This window comes from Octopus sinensis, linkage group LG2 (assembly GCF_006345805.1).
Source record: "Octopus sinensis linkage group LG2, ASM634580v1, whole genome shotgun sequence".
NCBI lineage: Eukaryota > Metazoa > Mollusca > Cephalopoda > Octopoda > Octopodidae > Octopus > Octopus sinensis.
Genome location: NC_042998.1, coordinates 148010659 through 148033831, shown reverse-complemented (window position 1 = coordinate 148033831; position 23173 = coordinate 148010659). Strand labels below are relative to the sequence as shown.

Below are 23173 nucleotides of genomic sequence, written 5' to 3'. Positions count from 1 at the left end.
TAAAAATATTTTTTAAATTTTTATTCAAGCAGTAGATTAGGAGGATACCTTAAAGTATACTTTAGTTAATAACACTTTTATGTTCAAGTCCTGCTTAAGTTGATTTGCCGTTCATCCATATTAGTACCAGTCTAACACTGGAGTTGATTTAAATTATTGAATTCTATGGATAACATGAATTCAGCTAATTTGCAGGTTAGAAATCCTAACTTCTCTGAAACAAAATTCAAAAACTTGCAACTAGAAAAGAAGAGAGATTAGGAGTTACTATATTGAAAGAGTGTGACCAAGACTTGGTGGATCCAGACTTTTCAAAAGAGCAAACTTAACTTAAATGAAAAATGCTGTACAGTTTAGTCTATCATTACTATTTAAACTAAGATATCAATTGCTATTTATTAATTCTAAATTAATTTTCACTAAATACTAAATAATGAAATTCATTACCCACTGAACTGATTATACAGTGAGAGAAAGAGAGGTGGAGGAGAGAGATTTTGTATGTAAGAAATGAAATACATGCATAAATTTGTCAACACAGCTATAAATTTTGTTACACAGAAATGGCAATGCAGGAAGATTTAAGAGAAATTACCCATGCTTGCATGCTTCTATAATATATATATATATATATATATATATATATATTATATATATATATATATATATATATATATAAATGGGTTGCTCAGCAACACACATACAGACACTCCGATGATACACAATTATTGGATATAGTCTATCACATCATGAATCAAAAACTGATAGTCAAGCAAATTAAATGAAAGAGAACTGAGTGGGACAGAGAATGATGTCAGTGTGTGTGTGTGTATGTTTCACTAAAGTGTAAAATCCCATTGATGTTTGTGTCAAGAAAATAGATTCATTAATAAAGGTCATGATTATTAGGAAGCATAGCAATTAGAAGAATGGAAAAACAAAACCATTTAAGGAGATCTAATACATTAATAACCCATACCAAAGTAAATGTTAGATTTACCATCAGCCTCTAATAGGAAATTCTAATATTTCTGGGGTTTTTTATATACATTTCCATCTAGGTAATAGTAATAAGCAGCAGAATAATAAAGAGAGATATGGTATGTTATTAAGTTTGCGAAATCTTTCCCTCCTTTGCTAAGTGCTGTGGAAGAATATAACCAAGACGAAATGTTGATGCTGCAATTCTGAGAAAGTAGTGATTCTTCTGTTGGTATCTATGTGCACAGGAAAGTGAAGAAGGATGCTGATCTACTGAGTCACTCTAAATGAAGAGACCTGGTTGGCTTTAAAAGATAAATGCACAGAGAGAGAGAGATTACCTTAACATCTGTTTGGCGGGCGTTTGTTCTGTTTACCTGGCAACGGAGAGGAGTTAGTTAATACATAAACGTTGAAGCTATTAGTTTGTCAACATTATCCAATTGCTATTTTAGAATTTAAAAAAAAAAGATTTTTAAAATATAAAAAAAACAATATAAATAATAAAAATAGTATAGTTTAAACTACTACGGATTGGTTTCATAAAATAATTGGAGTAATCTCCCCTTGAATAAATCTCTTCATTATTTTCTGTTATTGAAAATAAAGGTTAAAATTCTTTTCAAACTATCTTAATATCAACCTTGTGTAACATCAACTGCATAAAATTGTACATGACTACGTACAATATTGTGTGTGTGTGTGTGCGTACGTGCGTGTGTGCGTGTGTGAGAGAGATACACACACACACACACACTGTATAACCCCCCCCATAAAAAAGGGGGGAACTAAAACATCTTTTCATCAAGTTAATCTTTCCCTAAAAATAAATCGTTATCCACAGAAGGTAGAGAATAAAAGAAAAACAAAAGAATAACAAGTATATGCAAGATTTGTACAGACGAATTTTGAGCACTTTACACCATTTCCAACAACCTTAAAAGCAAAGAGGTGCACTGAAAAGAACAAAGTGGAATAAAGATGAAGCAACTATAATATGATAATTAATTAGTGTAAGAACAATATTATGTTGGAGTGGGACATAACTACAGTGAAACTAGATTCTTATAAGATATTTTCAAATGAAAATCACTTGACAGCTGAGTGTTTTGGGGATGTATCAAGGTTGATGATATAACCCAAGAATGAGGAATGGTGGCCTTTGATGTTGAGTTTACGTGTGTGTGTGCGTGCGTGCGTGCGCACTAAGTAAATGTAATTTTATGTATATCAAGGTTTTATTCCTCTTTCTTGAAGAAAAAATCTTAATAGTCTATCAATGAATTTCTCCCAAGATATCATATGTAAGTTTAAAACAGAAAAATAAATTTGTAATTTCAAAAATGTCCAATCTTGCTCAATGGTAACCACAAATCTACAGCATCTGAAAAGATTCCTTAATATATAAACAATGCAAAGTGGATAGAAGTCAAATTTTTTAATAATAGAAACAGCCAAGAGAATCTATGAAATGTAGTGATTTTATTGCTCATTGATCATGCAACAACTCATTAACAGGCCAAATTAGGGAATTATGCTTCCAGTCTTTTGGTGAAAGCTATGACAATGAATGCTTGAATATTTGAAAAATTGTGATGGTTAGCAGCCATCCAAGTGTTCCAAGTGTTTAAGGAATTATTTTCCACGTTATAATCAGTATGTTACATTACAACAGGATGTAACAGCAAAAACAGAGGATCAGTAATATCAAAAAAAAAAGAAGTGAAAGTTCAGTCCATTGTTTGCAAGTTCGGAATGTTAAGAGTTGATAGATTGATGAGAATATAATGATGAAGATACATTTGAGAATTTTTAAGTATTATAGGCTGTCATAATATATGAAAAAAAAAAAAAAAGCTGTATGAACATAGAGTGAACAATGATAAAGAAAACCACAAGAACAGAGAATTAAAGATTAAAAAAAACTTTGGAACAAAGTAGAATAGTTATCGTGATTTAAAGAATTAACAGACAGCTAAGGAATAGGCAATATGAAGAAGTATGGTAGAGAAAGCTGTTTATAACCCATGCTAGCTTAGAAAAAAAAATAACAAGTGAATATGATGACGTGCCATAATGCGAAGAGGAGAAATTGTTAAAAGTAATGCAAAGACAATTTGGCACAATAAAGTTGAAATTAAAAGGGTAAAGTAAATGAAAAATGTAAAAAAAGAGAAACCACCATGCATACACATAACTGATATCATGTCAACATAGTTTATTTTATATATATATATATATATATATTGCATTCATATTTAACCAACTAGTCAGGAACAGAAATGACAAGATCCAAAAAAAAAACCAAACCTTTTAGCAAATCTTTTTCAACGACATATTGCTATTAGTGATTCCCTTTATTGCCTCTAAACAAATACACAATTCAATTCTATAACATGACAAGTTTTAATTAGAAAAATCTTTAATTAGTTGTTTTCAATAGGAGGTCTAACCAGTAAAATGGCAAATTCTAGCATCTAATTACTACCAGTGGTTTTTTTTTTTTACTAGAATTAACAAATGTATTTACAATGAGAGAAATAGATGAAATTAAAAAAAATATCCTTTATTTATCAATAACAGTTTTATCCTATCTTTATAATTAAATGACAGCTTTCAAAACAAGGACTATTAAAACCAAGTCTAGCAGACAAAATACTTGAAACCATTCCAAATTCTTTGAAACTACTTCTATCAAAGTTAATGAATTTATAAGTAAGTATAACAACATTAAAGATATATTTCAAATCAATAATCTAAATAATAAACATAAATAATATACATATATTTTAAAGCAATACATCTACTCCAATGTATGAGGAGATGTAAAATATAATCAAAACTATTATTTATTAATTTCCAGATTTCTAATTAAATCCAACAACAGACTGAACATATTACAGCTAGTATTCCTCTCCCCTTATCAGAGTAATTAAAGACTGCCATATTTTTAAGCCTCCAAAAATATGTTAAGTAATATATGTTTGAGACTTGGTGTATTCTTGTATATTTCTTTAACATTTAAACTTGCCATATCAGGACCAAATATTCTTCCCATTTTATGTTCAAAACACCTACCCTACAATGTCATTCTAAAATGAATAATCACATAAACAAGATGATGCATAATTCAAAACAATGCGAACAAATAAGCATTACATTTGACAGAGTAATGTGAATGTTAAAGGGTTAGAGAAGTGCTTCTCAAACTTTGTTATTATCTCTCCTTTTCATTTTTTAGCACATTTTTCACAACCTTTACTACAATTCAACATCTCCTCCGTTGACCACTATTTTTAATGTACATAAACGTAATATCAGATCAAAGTAATTTAGCTCTGGGTACGAACTTGATGCAAGTAGCTACATCATCACCCTACTATGAACATAAGTTTTGCATGTATTCAGTTTGGTTTATTTTTCTTATTCACATTTCAAACTTTATTATTATTGTTGATATAGTTGTGATTGTAAACAAGTTTATAGATTACATTACATTTAAAATTTAAGAGTTAATATTTAAATAGGAGTCACAAAGAATAACAAAAGCTGTGCAGCTCATAATCTATGCCCCATCTCTAACATACATTTTTGTGTCCCCAATACCCATATAAAATATAAGAACTAATAGAGAGGGAGAGAAACCCTCACAAATATATATTTATATTTTTCTTATATATATTAAACAATAAAATAATCAACATTGACAAAAATATACTACCTTTGTAAATGTAGATTTCGCTTTACCCTTTTTTTTAAAAAAAATTTCTTGACTACTTATGTCAAGTTTCTTAATTTTGCTATTTTATCACAGATGCACTATTATTCTTGTTTCTGCTAATTTTTGCAAATGTTTGAAGGAAAAATACCAATTTGTAGTAAATAACTTATAGAAGACTAAACCAATACTTAACATTATGAAAAACCAACAAATAGACTTCTCTGAGTCAGTCTAACTGCAAATAGTCAGTCCTACTGCTCAATAGCTTGTTCACTGTCTTAGTAAAGACTATCTATTCTATGAACCTTTTGACCAACTCTGTGTTATAGATCACATTCAAAAATAGCTGACAAGGTGAGTCAACAAAATTCACAAAAAACTTAATGTTTACCTCTTCTCAAATTCCTGCTGATAGTTTCTTCACTAAGTTGGCAGTATGCCACAGAAATCCCAGATTGATACATTTAGTCCAAACCCTCCTTCATATCAAAATGAACAAAATGAAATTTTTAGCAATTCACTTTAGCTGTTCTTTAGTTTTCTCATTTAATAAATTCTCTCCAGTTATTCTGAAGAAATAATTTCATGTTTAGGCAAGGGTAGATAGACTCCAGCTCTTATTACCTTGTCTTACTACTTCTAAAAGAAAGATCTTGTTTCAATTCCTGATATAATATCCTAACCTTGCTTCAAGCTATCCTTTCGCAAAGTACTGAAATTAACTCACCATTAAATACTGGATAAAATACTTCAGTGAAACAAAAAGGGTAAGAACTAACCAAAATTACCCAACAAATTTCTGTGCTGACTACATTTTTATTAACTAGCCATGTATCAACATTAATATCACTTATGCCTCTATTTTCAAACATATTCCATAGACTGCTCCCAAATTAAATCCTAGAAATTTTACAAAATACACAACCCATCACATTCAATAACCATCTTTCACTGACCTATTCTAACTCCACTTCTAACATATGAGAGATATAAAACTTACATTTTCTAAAAATTACTTTTATGAACATTTTGCCCTGTAACCATAACAAGGTATTGTTTGCTCATATAGAAATGTAAAGATACTAGAGAGTCATTGCAACAAAATGAATATTCTAAAACAATCATGTACAATCAAAGTATTTTCCATCCCATATATAATCTATTATACAAATGAATGTTAGCTGACCAGCATATCTGTATCTAAAACTTACCAACTGTCGGCCAGTCCAATCAAATTCCCAATCACATTTAATGTTCATTCTGTTCATGAGATCTGTGAACAATTTCCGCAAGTATTCATAATCTGGAGTTTCGAAAAAGTCTAGGCGGCGTACATAACGTAGGTATGTTGCTAGCTCTTCTGTAAAAGTAAAGCACAGAAAAAGAAAGGGAAAAAATTTTTATCATGCGAATATTTGACAGGAATTGTTAGTTAAATGCAATAAAAATTAAGAAAAATTCTACCAATTGATTGCTTGATAGATTACATTGATGACATTATATTGATACATTACATTGATTACATTATATTTCTCAACAATGAGAAATATAATGAACATATTGTTACAAATGTTTAACATAGATTGTTTATACAATAAACTGTAACAGAAAATTTCAGGACTAAAGATGAAAGGGTCAGAAACAAAAACAATGTTGGCTGTTTTACAATGTCTACAAGCAGGCAGAAATAAATTGTTCATATACACAGTGAAGTGCGAGATTCTAAACAGTGACTTGTGTTATTATTGGTTGGCTGACATCAGCATGGATCAGCAAACAAGTTTACTGAAATTATAAACAACCCCCATCAGCTCGTTAGATTCATTGATCCAAGGCTGCTTCTGGCTGACAAGACACAATAAACTGAAACGCCAGTGTCCCAGAATCCTATGCACTAATGAATAAGGTTGTCTTAAAGGAGTTGTTCCCCTGAGACAAACATGACAGTGAACAGCATATTTACAATCAAATATGCCAGAATGTATTAGGAATAAATTAATTAGAAACTCTGAAAGAGAATGCAGCCATAACAAAAATAATAAGTAGAGTATTAATACTGACAAAATTCTAAGGAACTGACTTTTATTATTATTATTATTATTATTATTTGCAAGGTGCTGAGGAAAGATCAGTGACCCTGGTGAGATCTGATACTATTAATGGTTCTTTTGAAGAATGAGAATGCAATTGTGGATGACCATAAGTATAAAAGGAAAGTGAGGCCTACTAAATAATAAACAAGTAAAAGAAATCTAAATTCACATTGGTAAGATATGAACAAAGGAAAAGTAATTATATTGGTTTGTGCTCCAGTGAAATAACAAAACAAACACTACTAGCTCTTCATTATTACACTCAACTAAAAAATACCCTATTTCTGATGTTAGGTTTGGCAAGCTGCTTATGTCTCTTACATGTACAAGCTTGGCTGAATTTTTTGAGGAAGACTGGTCCCTTACAAGTCTCTCCTCTCCATGCCACCAGTGTTTATCCAAGAGAAAGGCTGCTGACTTTAATCAATACATCTTGGCACCAGTGTCATTGCAGGTGTTTCTGCCAGAATACAAAAAGCCAAAACATAGCACAAGACATATTTCCTAATTCTCTAACAGTTCTACCAATCCAGAGTACTGGATTGATAAATTTATTTTTTTTATAACCTCAAAAGATGAAAGTAAAGTTGATATTAGTGGAATTGGAACTCAAACACGGAGGGCTAGAACAAATACCATAAGGTATTCTACCATTCTATCCAACACTCATATAACCCTGCCAATTTACCACAATGGTTTGGAAATTAAATTTTCTAATTGAACATTTCAAAACATGTTTACATCTTACTAACAATTTTGTAAAACATGCTAGACATGGCAGAACCAAATTATAAGCGTTGTCTATTACACTGATTTCATAAAGATCAATGCTATTATATATAATTGAAAAATCTGCAGTTTTGATCAGAGCCATAAGAACCATTTAAAATAGATTACAACATCAGTAATAATTTTCCATTTGAACTGATTCAAAGCAACCACTACCATGTTAACTAATGTTCCAAATATTTTTATGGTAAATGAATTTAATCTTCTCTTTAATACTTTAATTCCCTTTTCTACCAACTTATACTGTATTTGCTGGATTTTTATATTCATATTTATTTATCATCGTATTATATATAGAAACACAGGAAAAACTTGTTCCATTAAATTTTATTATGTAAACAAATTATACAAAATATTTTTCATTTAACATTTCTATTTTTGTAAGATTTGAACAAGCAGGTTTGTTTTTATTCTTTGTTTTTTTTTTTTTGTCCTAAAGTTTTTACTGAAACTTTAAGAGAAACCTAAATAAAATTGAAATTTCGGGCAACAATGATTTTCTTGCTTATGTTGTTAATGTACGAGGGGCGTTCAATAAGTAATGCCCCTGACCCACTTCCCATAGCAGTAGAGCAACGAAACCTGGCACAGTTATTAGTCTTTGTGTACATAGGAACCACCCTGAGTTACGCATTTCTCCCATCATTTGATACAGCTCTGGAGACCGTTTTTGTAGAAGACCGCAGCTTGGTCCTCCAACCACGACGTGACTTCAGAAGTCAAGGCTGCATCGTCTGGGAAACGCTTTCCTTTCAAAAACAACTTCATAGCTGGGAAGAGGTGAACATTAGACGGTGCAAGGTCAGGAGAGTTGGGGGGATGGGGGAGGAGTTCATAGTCGCACGCCTCTGCTTCTGATCTGGCGACACGCTAGTTGTGGACCGGAGCGTTGTCTTGCAGGAAGAGGATGCCTTTGCTGATCTTGCCCCGCCTCTTGATTTTGATAGCTTCTCTTAATTTCCTCAAAAGTGAAGCATAATAGGCTCCTGTAATTGTGGTACCCTTTGCCAGGAAATCTGTCATCACTACTCTATTCTGGTCCCAGAAGACTGTGAGCATGACCTTGCCAGCGGAGGGCTGCACCCTTGCCTTCTTCGGAGGAGGTGAGTCACGGTGCTTTCACTGCATTGACTGGGGTTTGGTCTCTGGATCATAGTGATGGACCCAGGTTTCATCCTGTGTAATCAGTCTTTTGAAAAATTTTGACTCATCTTCTTGGCACATCTCCAAATTCATACTCGAGCACTCGACGCGTTCTTGCTTCTGGAAAGGTATGAGCAACCTGGGAATCCATCTGGCAGACACCTTTTGCATATGCAAATGGTCATGAATGATAGTTTCCACAGACCCGGTACTAATCTTGACCTCATGGGCTATTTGGTGAATAGTTATGCATCGATCTTCCAAAATGGCAGCCTCAACTTGACGGACAGATGCCTCATCAATGGCATTAGGGGGGCGACCAGATCTGCGAGCTGTTTCCACAGAGTTCAGACCACGTTTGAATTCACGATGCCAGCGTTTTACAAGGTCATATGATGGGGCATCATCACCATAAGTTACTTTGATTTCATCCAAAGTCTCCCATGGTGTACGTCCTTTCAAATACAAAAACCGGATCACTGCTCGACACTCAACAGGCTCCATTTCACACTTGACTCAGTTCAAACACCTGTAAATCAGAAACCACAATTAGTTCAGAGCTGTAATTTGCCACTTATTCTAGAGAGATATAAATAATTGCACATGCAACATTTCAGCTAGATCAAACAACTGGAAGTGGGTCAGAGGCATTACTTATTGAACGCCCCTCGTAGTAAAGTTATGTTTAAAGTACAAACATGCAAACAATGAATTGAGAAATTCACTTGACAGGTTTATGATACTGCTACAAAGAGAAATCAATGCTAGAGTTAAAGTATCTCTCCCGAAGTCAATAAGAACCCAATTACAAGCACAACAAACAATCTTACCATTGTGAACTAATTGTTCAACTAAATGCAATGACCTAGTTACAATAAACAGTCCAGCACTAAAACATCAGAGGGACATTTGACAAACATCTGAAATATAAGTAGTTAACCATTTTGTTACTATATTTTTAGCGAAACACTATACTACCATTGTTTCAATTAATTCTGAAAATAATTAAGAATTTAGTAAAATAACTTTGTTATTATTGCACTAGGATCTGGAAAATAAATCAACTTGGAACTTTGATAGAAGGTTATAATTGAGATCATTTGAAAATAGAAAGTTTGCATTAGATAATCAAGGGTGATCAAAAGGGTTGAATCTTCCCACATGAAGTAACACAAGATAGTGATGGGCAAAGAAATAAACACCAAACCAAGTGGGTGGAGTAATAAATAGTAATATTATCGGCACTCAATTACATAAAGTACTTTGGTTTTTTCTATTGGTTAAGTTAGATATTTGTGGAGTACATATATGTTTTGTGTTGTGGGGTGACCAAATAACATTTCAAAAATTATTCATACTTTGGTTTGGTAACCATCCCTAATATAGTCAAAATCACAGTTCATCATTCTGAGAAAAATTTCAATGCTCATGCTACCATATTTTTATTGAAGCATGCTGCCTTTTATTTCAATTAATTTTGAAAATACTGAAAAGTTTTAAATAACACTGTCATTATCAAGCTGGTGTTCAGAACATAGGGGATTTTGATGAAAGTTTTTAATTTAGATAAGTTTAAATAAAGAAGTTTGTGTCAGAGAACCAGGGGCATTCTCTGGCAGGTTGGTATTAAAGGTTAAGGAATTAAGAGATAAAAACTATCGGAAATTTAATCAAAAGAATTAACAAAACTAAGAACATACAAACATTATAAAGGAAACAAAGATTCACTTATTTCTGCTTATTATCAAACAAATTTCTTTTTAATCCTTTCAGTCAAACATAGTGCTTAGCCAGGATGGAAATCAGGCAACATAAACTTTGGCTACCACAATAAAAGGTTGATGTAGACTGGATGAATGAGACAATAAACATGACTGATGAAGAGGCTGTTGAATGAGATGAGCAAGACTGATGAACAAAATAATGAGTGAGACTAATGAATGAAGAAACAAGTGAGACTGATGAACATGACAACAAGCAAGACTGATGAATGTAATAACTAACAGGACAGATGAATGCAACAAGATTGATGAACATGATGAGCAAGACTGATGAACACAACAAGTGAAGATGATGAATGAGAGAAGTGAGACTGGTGAATGAGACAATGAATGAGACAACGTGCAAGACTGATGAATGAGACAATGAGCATGAGTGACGAATGCGACAAGTGAGACTGATGAACAAGACAAGTGAGACTGATGAATGAGGTAATGAGCAAGACTGATAAATGAGGCAATGCAGATAGCTAGCTAGGTTGATGAATGAGACAACGAGCAAGACTCATGGATTAACAATATGCTGCTGCTACTACTACTACCACACACACACAAAGATGGTAGACAGGAAAATGAGTGGTGGTGATAGCTGGGTAAATGTGACAATTATGAACACCAGACTGTGAGAGACTCAAAAGTAAAGAGCTATCTGTAGTTCTGAGCAACTGACCTGAGAGCAGATTATTCTAAAAAAATTTTCAAAACTTTGTGGAGGGAGCTTTAAAAACCTGCCTGAGGAATATCCCTCTCAGTGGTGCCCATTGCCATAAAGCATCTTAAAAAAATGATGGCACAAAAGACTGTTGAGAATGACTAACATGAGAAAAAACCGAAACACCCAATGGAATAGTCACATGAAATGACCTACCAATGTGCATTCTGCAGAGTTACATTATGCACAGTGAAATGTTTTACAAATTTCCATACAAAATAATATTATCTTTACATAATTTATATTTACAAAATACGGGTACAGGTAGGGCAGTCATGACTAAGCAGTTTCTTTTGCAACCACATGGTTTCAGGTTCAGTTCCACTATGTGGTACCTGGGGCAAGTGTGTTCATTTATAGTTCTGACAGATAGTGTGGAAGCCTTAGGTATACACATGCAAATGATGTGGTTCGCCTACCCATTGGATCCTGTTGAACCATTCAATCCATACCAGTATGGAAAGCTAACACAAAATGGTGGTGATGATGATGATATGCACATGCAAATATGTGTAACTGCTAACACCCAACAGCTCTGGCCCAAATATTCTATTGTTTCTGACTTCTTACACATAACCTACAATGTCATTTTAAATATATACAAACACCTCATCAAAATCTCAAAGATAATGCCTGATTAATTCTAAACAATGTGAATAAATAAGCATTATATTTGACAAAACAATCTGAATGTTAAAGAGTTAAAGACCCATAGAATTTTAAAAATCCCCAACATGGAAAAAGATGAAGGCATCCTGTTGTAAAACCCTACCTCACTTTAACTCTTCATCCCATAGCGTAAAGCTACCATCCTCTCTACTGTAACCCTCTTCAGTCAAATGGGATATTACTCTTGCAGGTGAAATAGTGACCTCACAAGCACTGATGCCACAAAAACTGCATCCAGCTGTAGAAACTATGCCAGAGCAGACTCTATAGTACAAAGCAGTTCTAAGACCCATCAGATTCTGTCAAATCATCCAACCCATGCCAGCAGAGAATGTGAACATTAAATGGTGATGATAATGACTTCTTGTATTAGTGCATCACTATTGTGAGTGCGTGTGTGCATGCTTCTATGTATGCATAAATTTAATATATTTCATTTTATAGTTTTCTTCAAACATTTGGATAAATTTATTTTGCGTTAATTTATTGTCTGCCTGTTTTATATGCCCCCACCTTCTCCACTGAAAATCCAATAATGTGCAGTTCTTCCACACTATAATTCTGTAGTTTATCCCTATTGAATATTGGTTAATAACTGGTTTCATTTGATATTTAAATAAATTTACATTTCATTGAATTTATCTGTAATTACAGTAGATTTGAAATAAACATTTATGCATGAACCCGTTTGTTTAGTGAAGTTGGGTTCCAACCACCACTACTACTCCATATAGCATTTAACAAAAAAGTTATTGTTGTTTTATGAAACCAGGTTAAATTCTCGTTATTTTAAAATTTAATTCAAACTCATAGATGGGCCTTTTTAGTTAGCAATACATTTTAACAAAGGGGTTAAGTAATCCATTCAAAATGACTTTATGAAATTAAAAAAAAGAGGCCGGATTGTAAGAAGCATGCTTCCAACCATAAGGTTCTGAGTTGAGTCCCACTGCATGACACCTTGGGCAAGTGCTTTCTATTATAGCCTTGGGCCAACCAAATCTGTCTGAGTGGATTTTGTAGACAGGAATTGAAAGAAGCCAGTCATGTGTGTGTGTGTGTGTGTCACTTAGGCATTTGACATACACTTCTTTACATACATCAGTAATGACTTTCTCATTGGTAATGCCTTTGTGCCTGTGTTTTGTACCCCACCACCACTTGATAACTTGTGCTGATGTGCTTACATCTATGTAACTTAGTGGTTCAGCAAAAGAGAACCAATAGAATAAGCAACAGGCATTAACAGGAAAAAAAAAGTTTTGAGGTCGATTTGTTCAACTAAAACCCTTCAAAGCAATGCCCCAGCATGACCACAGTCAAATGACTCAAACAAGTAAAAGAGAGAGGGAAAGGGACAGCAGTATTAAAATTGTTTAGACATTTCTTTCATGATGCTTTGATAATAAACAGCTTTAATGTTTGATTTGAAATTTTAGTTGTGACAATCATTGTTTCCTCCAAAAGATATTTTATTCTGTACATGAAGGGAACCCTAAGTTGCCCTCAATAGCAAATTCAGTCAAACTCTTTCACTAACACAGAAACTGAGAACTATTTTACAGCAGCTGTTGATAAGATCTTTACAAAAAGAAATCCTCTCATCTGTTTCATCAAAAAGGAATTTATATGAAGAACAAAGATAGGAAAAAACAAAATGGTTGAGGCAGTAATTGTTTCACACTCACACTAAATAATGTCAATTTATGCAGGTCGTTATGTAGAGTAGAAACTAGAACTAAAAATAAATAGCTGTAATGGTTCCAATTACAAGAGGTAAGATATATTAATACAAGAGACTAGATCAGAATATCTGAAAATAGCAAATTCAACTTACTTGGTAATAATGAAACTGTTCTAAGCAGAGAATAATATAACCAAAGCATACGCAACAAAACAACATGCATGATGTGTATTAATTTTCCCATCTATTCATTAAAGGGTAACATTAGTACAACAGATAGAGGTACAGAATTTCTCTCTCTCTCTCTCTAAACTGTCAATACATTCAGCCAAGTATATTTTACATTATTTACAATTGACTGATATTTGTCCTCATCTTGTTTGTTGTTAACACAATGTATTTTTCGATGTTATTATTATTATTATTATTATTATTATTATTACTACTATTATTACTATTATTATTATTACTACTATTATTACTATTATTATTATTACTACTACTATTATTATTATTATTATTACTACTACTATTATTATTACTATTACTACTATTATTATTATTATTATTACTATTACTATTATTATTATTACTATTACTATTATTATTTCTATTATTATTATTATTATTACTATTATTATTATTATTACTATTATTATTATTGCTTTCAAAGTGGACGGACATGTCTCCAGAAGCTGTGTAAGTTTTGCACCATTTCTGTTGGAAATTTTTTTAAAAGTGTAAATATTTTTGGATATTTCTGTGGCCAAGCCAACTAGCTTCTTGCGGAGCTGGTTGGTTAGGAAAAATTTTACCCCATTAGGGGTGACATTTTCGTTTGAAATATTGACTTTTTAAAATTACATACATATTGAAAAAATATCGTTGAAGAGAACAGTTGGCTGTTCCCTCCTTCGAACACCACACCTGCTACAAGAAAAAATTGATTTGAACATTTCTCCAAACCAGAACGGGTGCAAGGTTTCCGAGCCGAAGCAGATGTGTGCAGTGTTTCAGCGGCACTTTGTTCAACTGTTTGGGACGAACAGCGGTACAGACTTCAGTGTGTACCTGGACAGCCTACAGCAACTCTCAGACAGAGAGGCAGAGTGCTGTGAAAGGCTGATAGCTGCCTGGGAAGTGGAGGAAGCGATGAAAAGCGACACGAGAAGTAGATCGCCGTGTTTGGATGGTCTGCCCTACGAACTTTACACTTCAATGCCAGACTTGTTTGTGGGCCTCTTGGCAAATGTCTACTGCAACTGGTAGCAAAACGGGAGAATTCCTGCTTTTGTTTGTCGAGGAGTGGCTTTGGTGAGAAAGGACCCAAACAAGGGGAACATTATAGGGAACTTTCAGCCCATCACTGTGCTCAATGCAGAGCTGAAGATTTTGGCCAAGGTGTTAGCCAAGAAATTGGCGCTTGTCGTGGACGAGCTGGTTGGCAAGGCGCAGACAGGTGCCGTGCCAACCAGGTCGATACACGATAATCTCCATCTCATGCGCTACACCATAGAGACGGTGGGTAACGACACTGGCGCGGGTGGGGCTTTGATCAATTTAGATCAGAGTAAAGCCTTCAATAGGGTCGACCATCGATATCTAACAGCTGTTCTCAAGGCAGCCGATTTCGGTTCAGTCTTCTGTGGGTGGATCGCTGCTTTGTACAGCAACGTCTACTCGGTAATACGGGTGAACGGTCACCTTTCAGAGCCGTTTGACATCTCGTGTTCGGTCTGCCATGGATGCCTTCTCTCCTCCCTCATGTACGTATTGACTCTCGAGCCATTACTGCGCATGTTGGAGGCTTTGAGGGGTATCCTGCGCAATCTAGGAGGTGAAAACAGCATGTCTGACTATGCCGACGACGTCACCGTGATGGTGTCGAGCCACGGGCACATTGACCTGATCGGCGAGACGCTAAACGAATACAAAGCGGTGACGGTGACAGGGGCAAAAATTAACGCGGAAAAGTCCATAGGCGTGCAACTAGGCACCTGGAGAGGCAAATCCATGCTATCCAACAGCGTTGTAGGGCGCTGGACAGACGGACCCGTTAAACTGCTCGGGGTCTGGTTCGGTCCGGACCTCCAGGTGGATAAAAACTGGGAAGAGGTGATGAGCAGGGTGGCCAATCTCACCCAGAAATGGGCCGAGAGGAAGCTGTCCCTGAAAGGTCAAGCGGAGGTGGCAAATGCGTACATCGCATCCGTCATCTATTACCACTTGACCGTCATCCCTTGTCTCAACCGCTGGTTGACCAAGCTGGTACACTTGCTCTTCGACTTTTTGTGGAAGGGTCAGGTACCACTGGTCAGGCGATCCATCTGCTGTCAACGACCGCTGAACGGAGGCCTTGACATGCCGTGGTTACTGATGCGCAGACATGCGCTCAGGCTACAGCATCTCAAGCGTTTCCTAGACAGTGAACAGGTGTGGTCGTCTTTTGTCAGATGCGACTTTCCGCAGCTCGTCTCTTTGACAGAGCTGCAGACCTGGATCAAACGCAGACCGAGAAAGGGCGCTTGGCACCTCGAGTGCCATCAAGCTAGCAATGCGATTGGTAGTAGTTCCACTCTAGCGTTCTATAGAGGGTTAGTGGAATAAAAGTGCGACAACGATCTCGGGGAAACTCTAGACATTGACGATAACGAGCTGAGCAGTCTGTTCGGGAGGACTTTCGGGCCGGGGCCAATGGATAATTTCCAGAGGTCCCTTGCCTGGCAGTGTTACGAAGGGGCTCTGCCTGCTTAAGATAAACTCTACCAGCACGGAAGTGCCGTCAGCCGGACCTGCCCGAAGTGGTGCCAAGACGACGAAACCGTCTTGCACGCACTCATCCAGTGTCCGAGTATTGCTGAACTATGGGTTTATGTCGAACAGCTACTATCACATATAGGACGGATCCGGCTATCAGCTGAATCCATAGTGAAGATTGCCCCACCGACCTCCTTTAACCGAGTGGGCAAGGCAGTTTACCTTTGCCTAGTGGCTGTAGCGAAAGAGGTGGTATGATGGACCCGTTTGAAAGGGCTAAGGTCAGACACTTTCCTCTTTGCCCCGGCCTCATCAACTTTTTCAAGTTTCACTTGAAAAGGAAGATGAGAGTAGAGAGGGAAGTGCTGTCCGATAGCAAATTTAATGAAAGGTGGGTAAATGTCGCAAGAATGGCCAGTATGAAAGGAGTCATTCCGAGAATACACCTGTAATTTGAAAAGGTATTACAAAAGGAGAAAGGGGCTCTCTACCCCACTTTTGACCAGGCTCCCGTTGGCTTTTATGGGTTTTTCCACCAGGAATATTTCGTAGCGCCTTCCCCTATTGGGAGTTTTTCGTTGTTAAACTGTTTTTACTCGGATTTTTCACAAACGGACAAAACCCTTTGTAACCTTTCGTCCTGTTTTGTCCCTTTTATGTGATAATTGATTTTTGTCAGCCCTTGTGGCCAATAAAAGAATTAATTATCATTATTATTATTACTATTATTATTATTACTATTATTATTATTATTACTATCATTACTATTATTATTATTCAGGTCACTGCCTGGAATCGAACTCGAAATTTGGGGGTTAGTAGCCCACGCTCTTAACCACTACACCATATGCCTGTGGGCATAATGGTTAAAGCACAAGCTCAATTCCAGGCAGTGACCTGAATAATAACAACAACATTGAAAAATAACTTAGGAATGAGAACCCAGAAATTTCCCCAAGACACCTGATGAAGGCTGGAGGGTATATCAGCAGAAACACTGTGTTAACAACAAGATGAGGACAAATATTTGTCAATTGTAAATAATGTACATAATTCCTCATCTCTTAAATATAGAACTGCAAGTATACTTTGTCTTTATATTTCTGAATCAGTTTTTGCCCTTCACATCACAATAGCAAATTAAATAATTTTATGTTAAATGAAGGATAATGGACGAGAACAAAACAAAAAATAAAATAATAAAGCAAGAAAAGAAGATAAGTTGATAATAAGTCCAGGCTGAAGTGTGTCACCAAATAATATAGAAAGCAGGTAACACATTATGAGATTACCTGTCAAATGTCATATAATCCAGAATAGTCCTTATTTGATTCTGGTTTATGATTAACACAGGATTCCTAGAAGCCTATCCACAATCACTGACGTCAACCTGGACTACTTACAGAAATCAAAGTCATCATATACAACAATTTATGAATTATGTCTAACTTAACAACCAAACCAAAACAATACAATACAATAATTCTCACTGTCCAAATTGAACACTGAGTATGGTATCCTTACTGACATACAAACCAAAAATCATATTCCTTTCAGAAGAACATGACTTGTGGCAATTATGTAGGAAACCATGGTTTAGACTCTGAGGAACATTCTCTTGCTTGTTATTAACAACCAACATCCTGCTGTCCAGGCTACATTCTACATACCATCTTTGCTCTTCATGATGGTGGGCATGTATATATAAGGTTTTTTAAATGCCGGTGGCACATAAAAAGCATCCTTTGAACTTTGGGCCTCTCAGAGGCAGTGACTAGTGACCAAGACCTCTGGCAATATACCATGCTTGAGAAGACCTGTCAAGCCAAGTGAAATCATAGTTGTGGTCAATACTGGCGCTTCGTAACTGGCACATAAAAAGCACCCACTACAGTCTTGGAGTAGTTGGCATTAGGGAAGGCACCCAACTGTAGAAACCATGCCAAATCAGATTGGAACCTAGTGCAGCACCCCAGTTTACCAGTTTTCAGTCAAACTGTCCAATTCATGCCAACATGGAAAACGGACATTAAATGATGATGATGATTCTGTATTATAAACTGAAGCATATAAATTCGCAAATCCAGTAGTTATTTCAAAATTAGAGCTATCGCCAATCAATTTTTCTAAACAATTATTAACTGTCAATCACACACGTTTTGGAATTTAGATTTAAGTCTTCAACCTTAGGTAACAGCCATTCTAGCCTCCTCGCTAGGAATAGTGAGGGCTCTCTGGTCATGGGGGTGGATGCTCAAAGCAACCTTACTAATACTGGAGAATACTGCAACTCACAATACTGGATGCTAAAAGAAAAATACCATTCATGGAATTTCCAAAGCTAAATATGTTCAAACCATACCTAATAACCACAGAGAAATTCTCTATTTTAACTTAGTCATATGTGCTTTAAGTTAAAAAAAACTCTGTCACCTTATTCATAAAAGCTAAATTATAGAGAGAGGGGTGGGTGTGGAGAGACTTTTTTAACTTCATTTACTCTTTATTATTAAAACAAGAAGTAGTATTCAATATTAAAACCTAAATGCTCAGTAATTTCATCAAAATAAGAGAGAAGGCGTGTGCATTTAGAAATTATTTTACATGCATTTATGGTGCTTCTACAGACTTGTGAATACTTGTCTTGGACAGTTGAAATTATTTTCTGGGTGGTGTCATGCTCCATCAAACAAATCTATCTCGGGTGCATGTTTACTAAACTATCATTGCTGATTGAAACTGGCTGCTAGAATTTGGGTCCTCTTTTTGTACTCCGAGCAAATATGAACATTTACATTGGTATGTGATAAGTTAAAAACCCTAAAATAAGAATAAGAGCCCAGAAAAGTTTTGCAACTGGACAGCAGAAAGAAAAATTGAGGCGAGCGATGATGGTGATTACAAAATAATAATAATAATGACTAACAAAAATATTGGTCATCATCCTCCCTTTTTAATATCCACTTTTCCATACTTGCAAGAGCTGGACAGAGTTTGTTGAGGCAGATTTTCTATGGCCAGGTGCTCTTCCAGTTCCCATCTCTCGCCAGTTTCCAGGCAAGGTAATATTTTTCTTTGGCCAGACATGTTTTTTGCAAAAGACTGAAAGCAAACAACATTGCTTGTATGATGGTGATGCTTGATTACAACCATCACATTGTCAAGACAAAGATACATTACAACAGAAAACACTAGGCAAAGGTGCTGTACAATGAGACCATTAACTAATTTTTACACCTGATTTAATTTACAGGAAAATTTATTCTATAAGAAAATTATTCAAAATGTAAGGTATCTCCATTGCATTAAGATGTCTTGAATTCTGCTCAACATTTCATTAATAAACTATGTCTGACAGTTCTCAGGCTTCTCTCTCAAAATAGGATTTAACAATTATTATTTCATATTTATATGTATAGCTGTGCAAAGAAGTACCAACCTCTGTGTAGGGAACCTAGGAAAGGGGCAGACCCAGGAAGTCATGGGATGAGGCGGTAAAGCATGATCTTTGAATGTTGGGCCTCATGGAGGCAATGACAAGTGGCAATATGCCATGCTTGAGAAGACCCATCAAGCCAAGTGAAATCAAAGTCATGGCCAATGCCATTGTCGCATAACAAGCACCTGTACCAGTGGCATGTGAAAAAGCTCCATTCGAACATTGGTCCTCACAGAGACAATGATAAGTGACCAACACCTTTGGCAATATGTCATGCTTGCAAAGACCCATCACGCCAAGTGAAATCATAGCTGTGACTGATGACACTATCATGTAACTGACACCATGCTGGTTGCATGTAAAAAGCATCCATTACACTCTTGGAGTAGTTGGCACTAGGAAGGGCATCCAGCCATAGAAACCATGCCAAATCAGATTGGAACTGGGCACAGCCCAACAGCTTGCTGGTTTCAGTCAAATCGTCTACCCGTGCCAGCATGGAAAGCAGACACTAAATGATGATGATGATGATGATGACATATTGCTACAGTGGAATGGAATATAGTATAACTACTAAAAACAAAACCAAAATGTTTTTGGATAACGATTTAAAGTTTCAAAGATAATCATCATCATCGTTTAATGTTCACTTTTCTATGCTTACCTGGGTAAGACAGAATTTATTAAGGCAGATTTTCTACAGCCAGAGTCTCTTCCTGATGCCATCCTTACTTGATATTTCCCCCATGACCAGACATGTTTTGATAGAAGACTGGAAACAAACAACACTGCTTAGATGAGGGTATTGTTTGTTTACAATCATCATATTATGTCAAAACAAAAGGTACACACAAATACACATACACACAAAAGGATTCTTTTAGTTTCCATCTATCAAATCCAATCACAAGGATTTGGTCAACTCAGGGCTACAGTAGAACACACTTGTCCTTGGTGCTAAGCAGTGGAACTGAACCACATAATTGGGAAGTAAGCTGCTCAAACATGCCTTTGGTAAGAATTAAATTAAAAGATAACATTATCAAATACAATTCTCTGCTAAAATGCTTGTGTTTAATATAGGCATTAAATCACAAATTATCAAACATTTTTAGTAAATGTTACAAACTTTTAAACCAAAAAAAAATTGACAAAAAGAACACAAAAGAATTTCGGTTAAGACATTGAATCAAATAAAGTTTATCTGAAGTTAGACCATAAATTTATCCCAAAAGGACTTGACAAGTGAACATTTATAAGATGTATTCCAGTAGACTATATGCAATAACAAAACAAGCAAAAACTAATCTAAATTATGATCAATTGTATGTGAAGTGAAGGTTTGTTATTTCAAACAATTTAGATAATTTCATTGACATAACAAGATAAATAAACCAATTATATATCATCCCTTAATGCAGACAATATTTTTCTTTAAAATGATAAAAATCTGAACACTATCTTTTATAATTTACTTATTTCAGTCATTGGACTGCAACCATGTTAAGGCACAGCCATAATGGATTTTAGTCGAACAAGTTAATGTCAGCATTATTTTTTAAAGTCTGGTTTGTACACACACGACAGGCTCCCAAAGTTTCTATCAGCCAAATTCACCCACAAGGCAATTAGTTGACCTAGGTCTATAGTAACAGGCATTTGTCCAAAGTACAGCACAATGAGACTGAACACGTTGCAAAGCAAGCTTCTTAACCACATAGACATGCCTACACATGATAAATATTATCAATTACAGTATATAGTTTTCCACAGAGGTAGGTAGAGAAACTAATTAATGGGAAAATGGCAATTATTAAACTGCTGGAGTGGTGGGAGTTAGAAACAAATTTCATTACCTGGAAAATTTTCACATAAAATTTCAATAGACGTTGCTCGCTTTGTATCTCCAATTCTTTGGTATCGTTCTTTCAATGTTTCTGCTTTAAGTCCTTGCCAAGGCAGGCTGCCCCTTAAAAAGTACATAAACATATGACCTAATGCTTCTAAGTCGTCCCTCCGACTTTGTTCTGAAAAAGAGCAAAAATTGTTACATATTAGATACATTAATGGTTAATTATATATAATGTTCCAATTAGACAAATTAACATATCTAATAAAAACTGAAATTAAAGGCCACAATGGCTCTACAAACACAATGATAAGGTTTTAACCATTGAGATTTGTCATAGATTATATTTACTTTTGAAAGACTGACAACTAATTGGGTTATATCAAGAGATTTTCTAATAGATATAAACAAAACTTATGACAAAGCTGGGACAAAATCTAATGGAGGCTAGAATTTTACAAACAGAAAGTTAATTATTGAAGACAGAAACTGTAATGTGAAACAAAGTAGAAATTTCATTGATATAACCACTTGACTAGCATTTCTTGGAACAAAAAAAGATAAACAACAGGACTTTCCCTGTTAACTGGTAAATGAGTAGAAAATGCACAGGGTTGTGAAGTCCCTGCAGTCCAGTCTTGCCAAAGACTATTCAGCCTCTCTAGTGTTGGTGCTACAAGAAAATGAACCCAATACACTGTAAAGTGTTGGCAATATGAATGGTATCCAGCTGTAGAAACTAAGCCAAATGACACATACAAGTACCAATCAATGAGAGCAGTTAGAGCAGTAGGTCCCAATAAGACATGACGTGGACTGCGAGCTAACCAACTGATGCTAGAATCCATTCTGGATACATAAACTGGTGATGATGATCAAAGAAAATTATGACCATTAAAACAATCAAAAAGAAACAACTCGGATTTTTAAAAAAAGCCTTTGCCTGCCTTTTAAATTTTATTCATCAATATAAAAAGATTAAATTCAGCATTTTACCCTTCAAACAGTAACAAGTAAATCAAATTTCATTGGTAATTTTTAGTTTACAAACTGATTACTAAATTACCAACTTACATTTGGTTTGGTAATCAAATTAATTTATTACCGCAAAAAAAAAGAGAAAATATAAAAGCTATTTAATGAAAGTCATTTCAAATTTGAGTTAATTAGTTAAATGCAGTTTTCAGTTGTAACAAATTACATTAAGTACATAGCTATTTGTACAAGTTAGTGGTTCACATCAATTACTCTGAGTTCATGGACATGATACTTAACTCACAAATCACCCACATAACTGGTAGGATCTGGCCACAGCTTTAAGTAGCACTACCAGTGTAAAATTAACAAATACAACTTCTAACAAAAGTCAGCTTTGATTTAGATATTCAATGTTCAGTGACACCTCTGTGACTTAGCCTTTTGAGACAATACTTCTACTGAAAAACACAATCTATAAGCTTCAATTAATTTCAAAAATAATTTAGAATTTGAAGGTGTTTAGTAAAATAACTACCTTCTTCGTTACTAAACTGATATTCAGATTACCACTTAACAAAAT

The 23173-nt window shown here is 35.0% G+C and overlaps 1 protein-coding gene across 9 annotated transcripts in view; it reads right to left on the bottom strand.

The window, feature by feature from the left end:
- Window positions 1-23173, bottom strand: part of LOC115229044 (casein kinase I) — a 258460-nt gene that overhangs the window by 58837 nt on the left and 176450 nt on the right. For 5 of the 9 annotated variants that reach the window (XM_036500150.1, XM_029799495.2, XM_029799472.2 and 2 more), the window contains 3 exons: window positions 21623-21793; window positions 5914-6062; window positions 1323-1358 (listed from right to left, as the gene is read on the bottom strand). In XM_036500150.1, coding sequence (XP_036356043.1) covers window positions 1323-1358; window positions 5914-6062; window positions 21623-21793 — 356 coding nt within the window. The remainder of the gene's footprint in view (window positions 1-1322; window positions 1359-5913; window positions 6063-21622; window positions 21794-23173) is intronic. The other 4 variants (XM_036500153.1, XM_029799499.2, XM_029799478.2 and 1 more) reach the window with 1 other exon arrangement.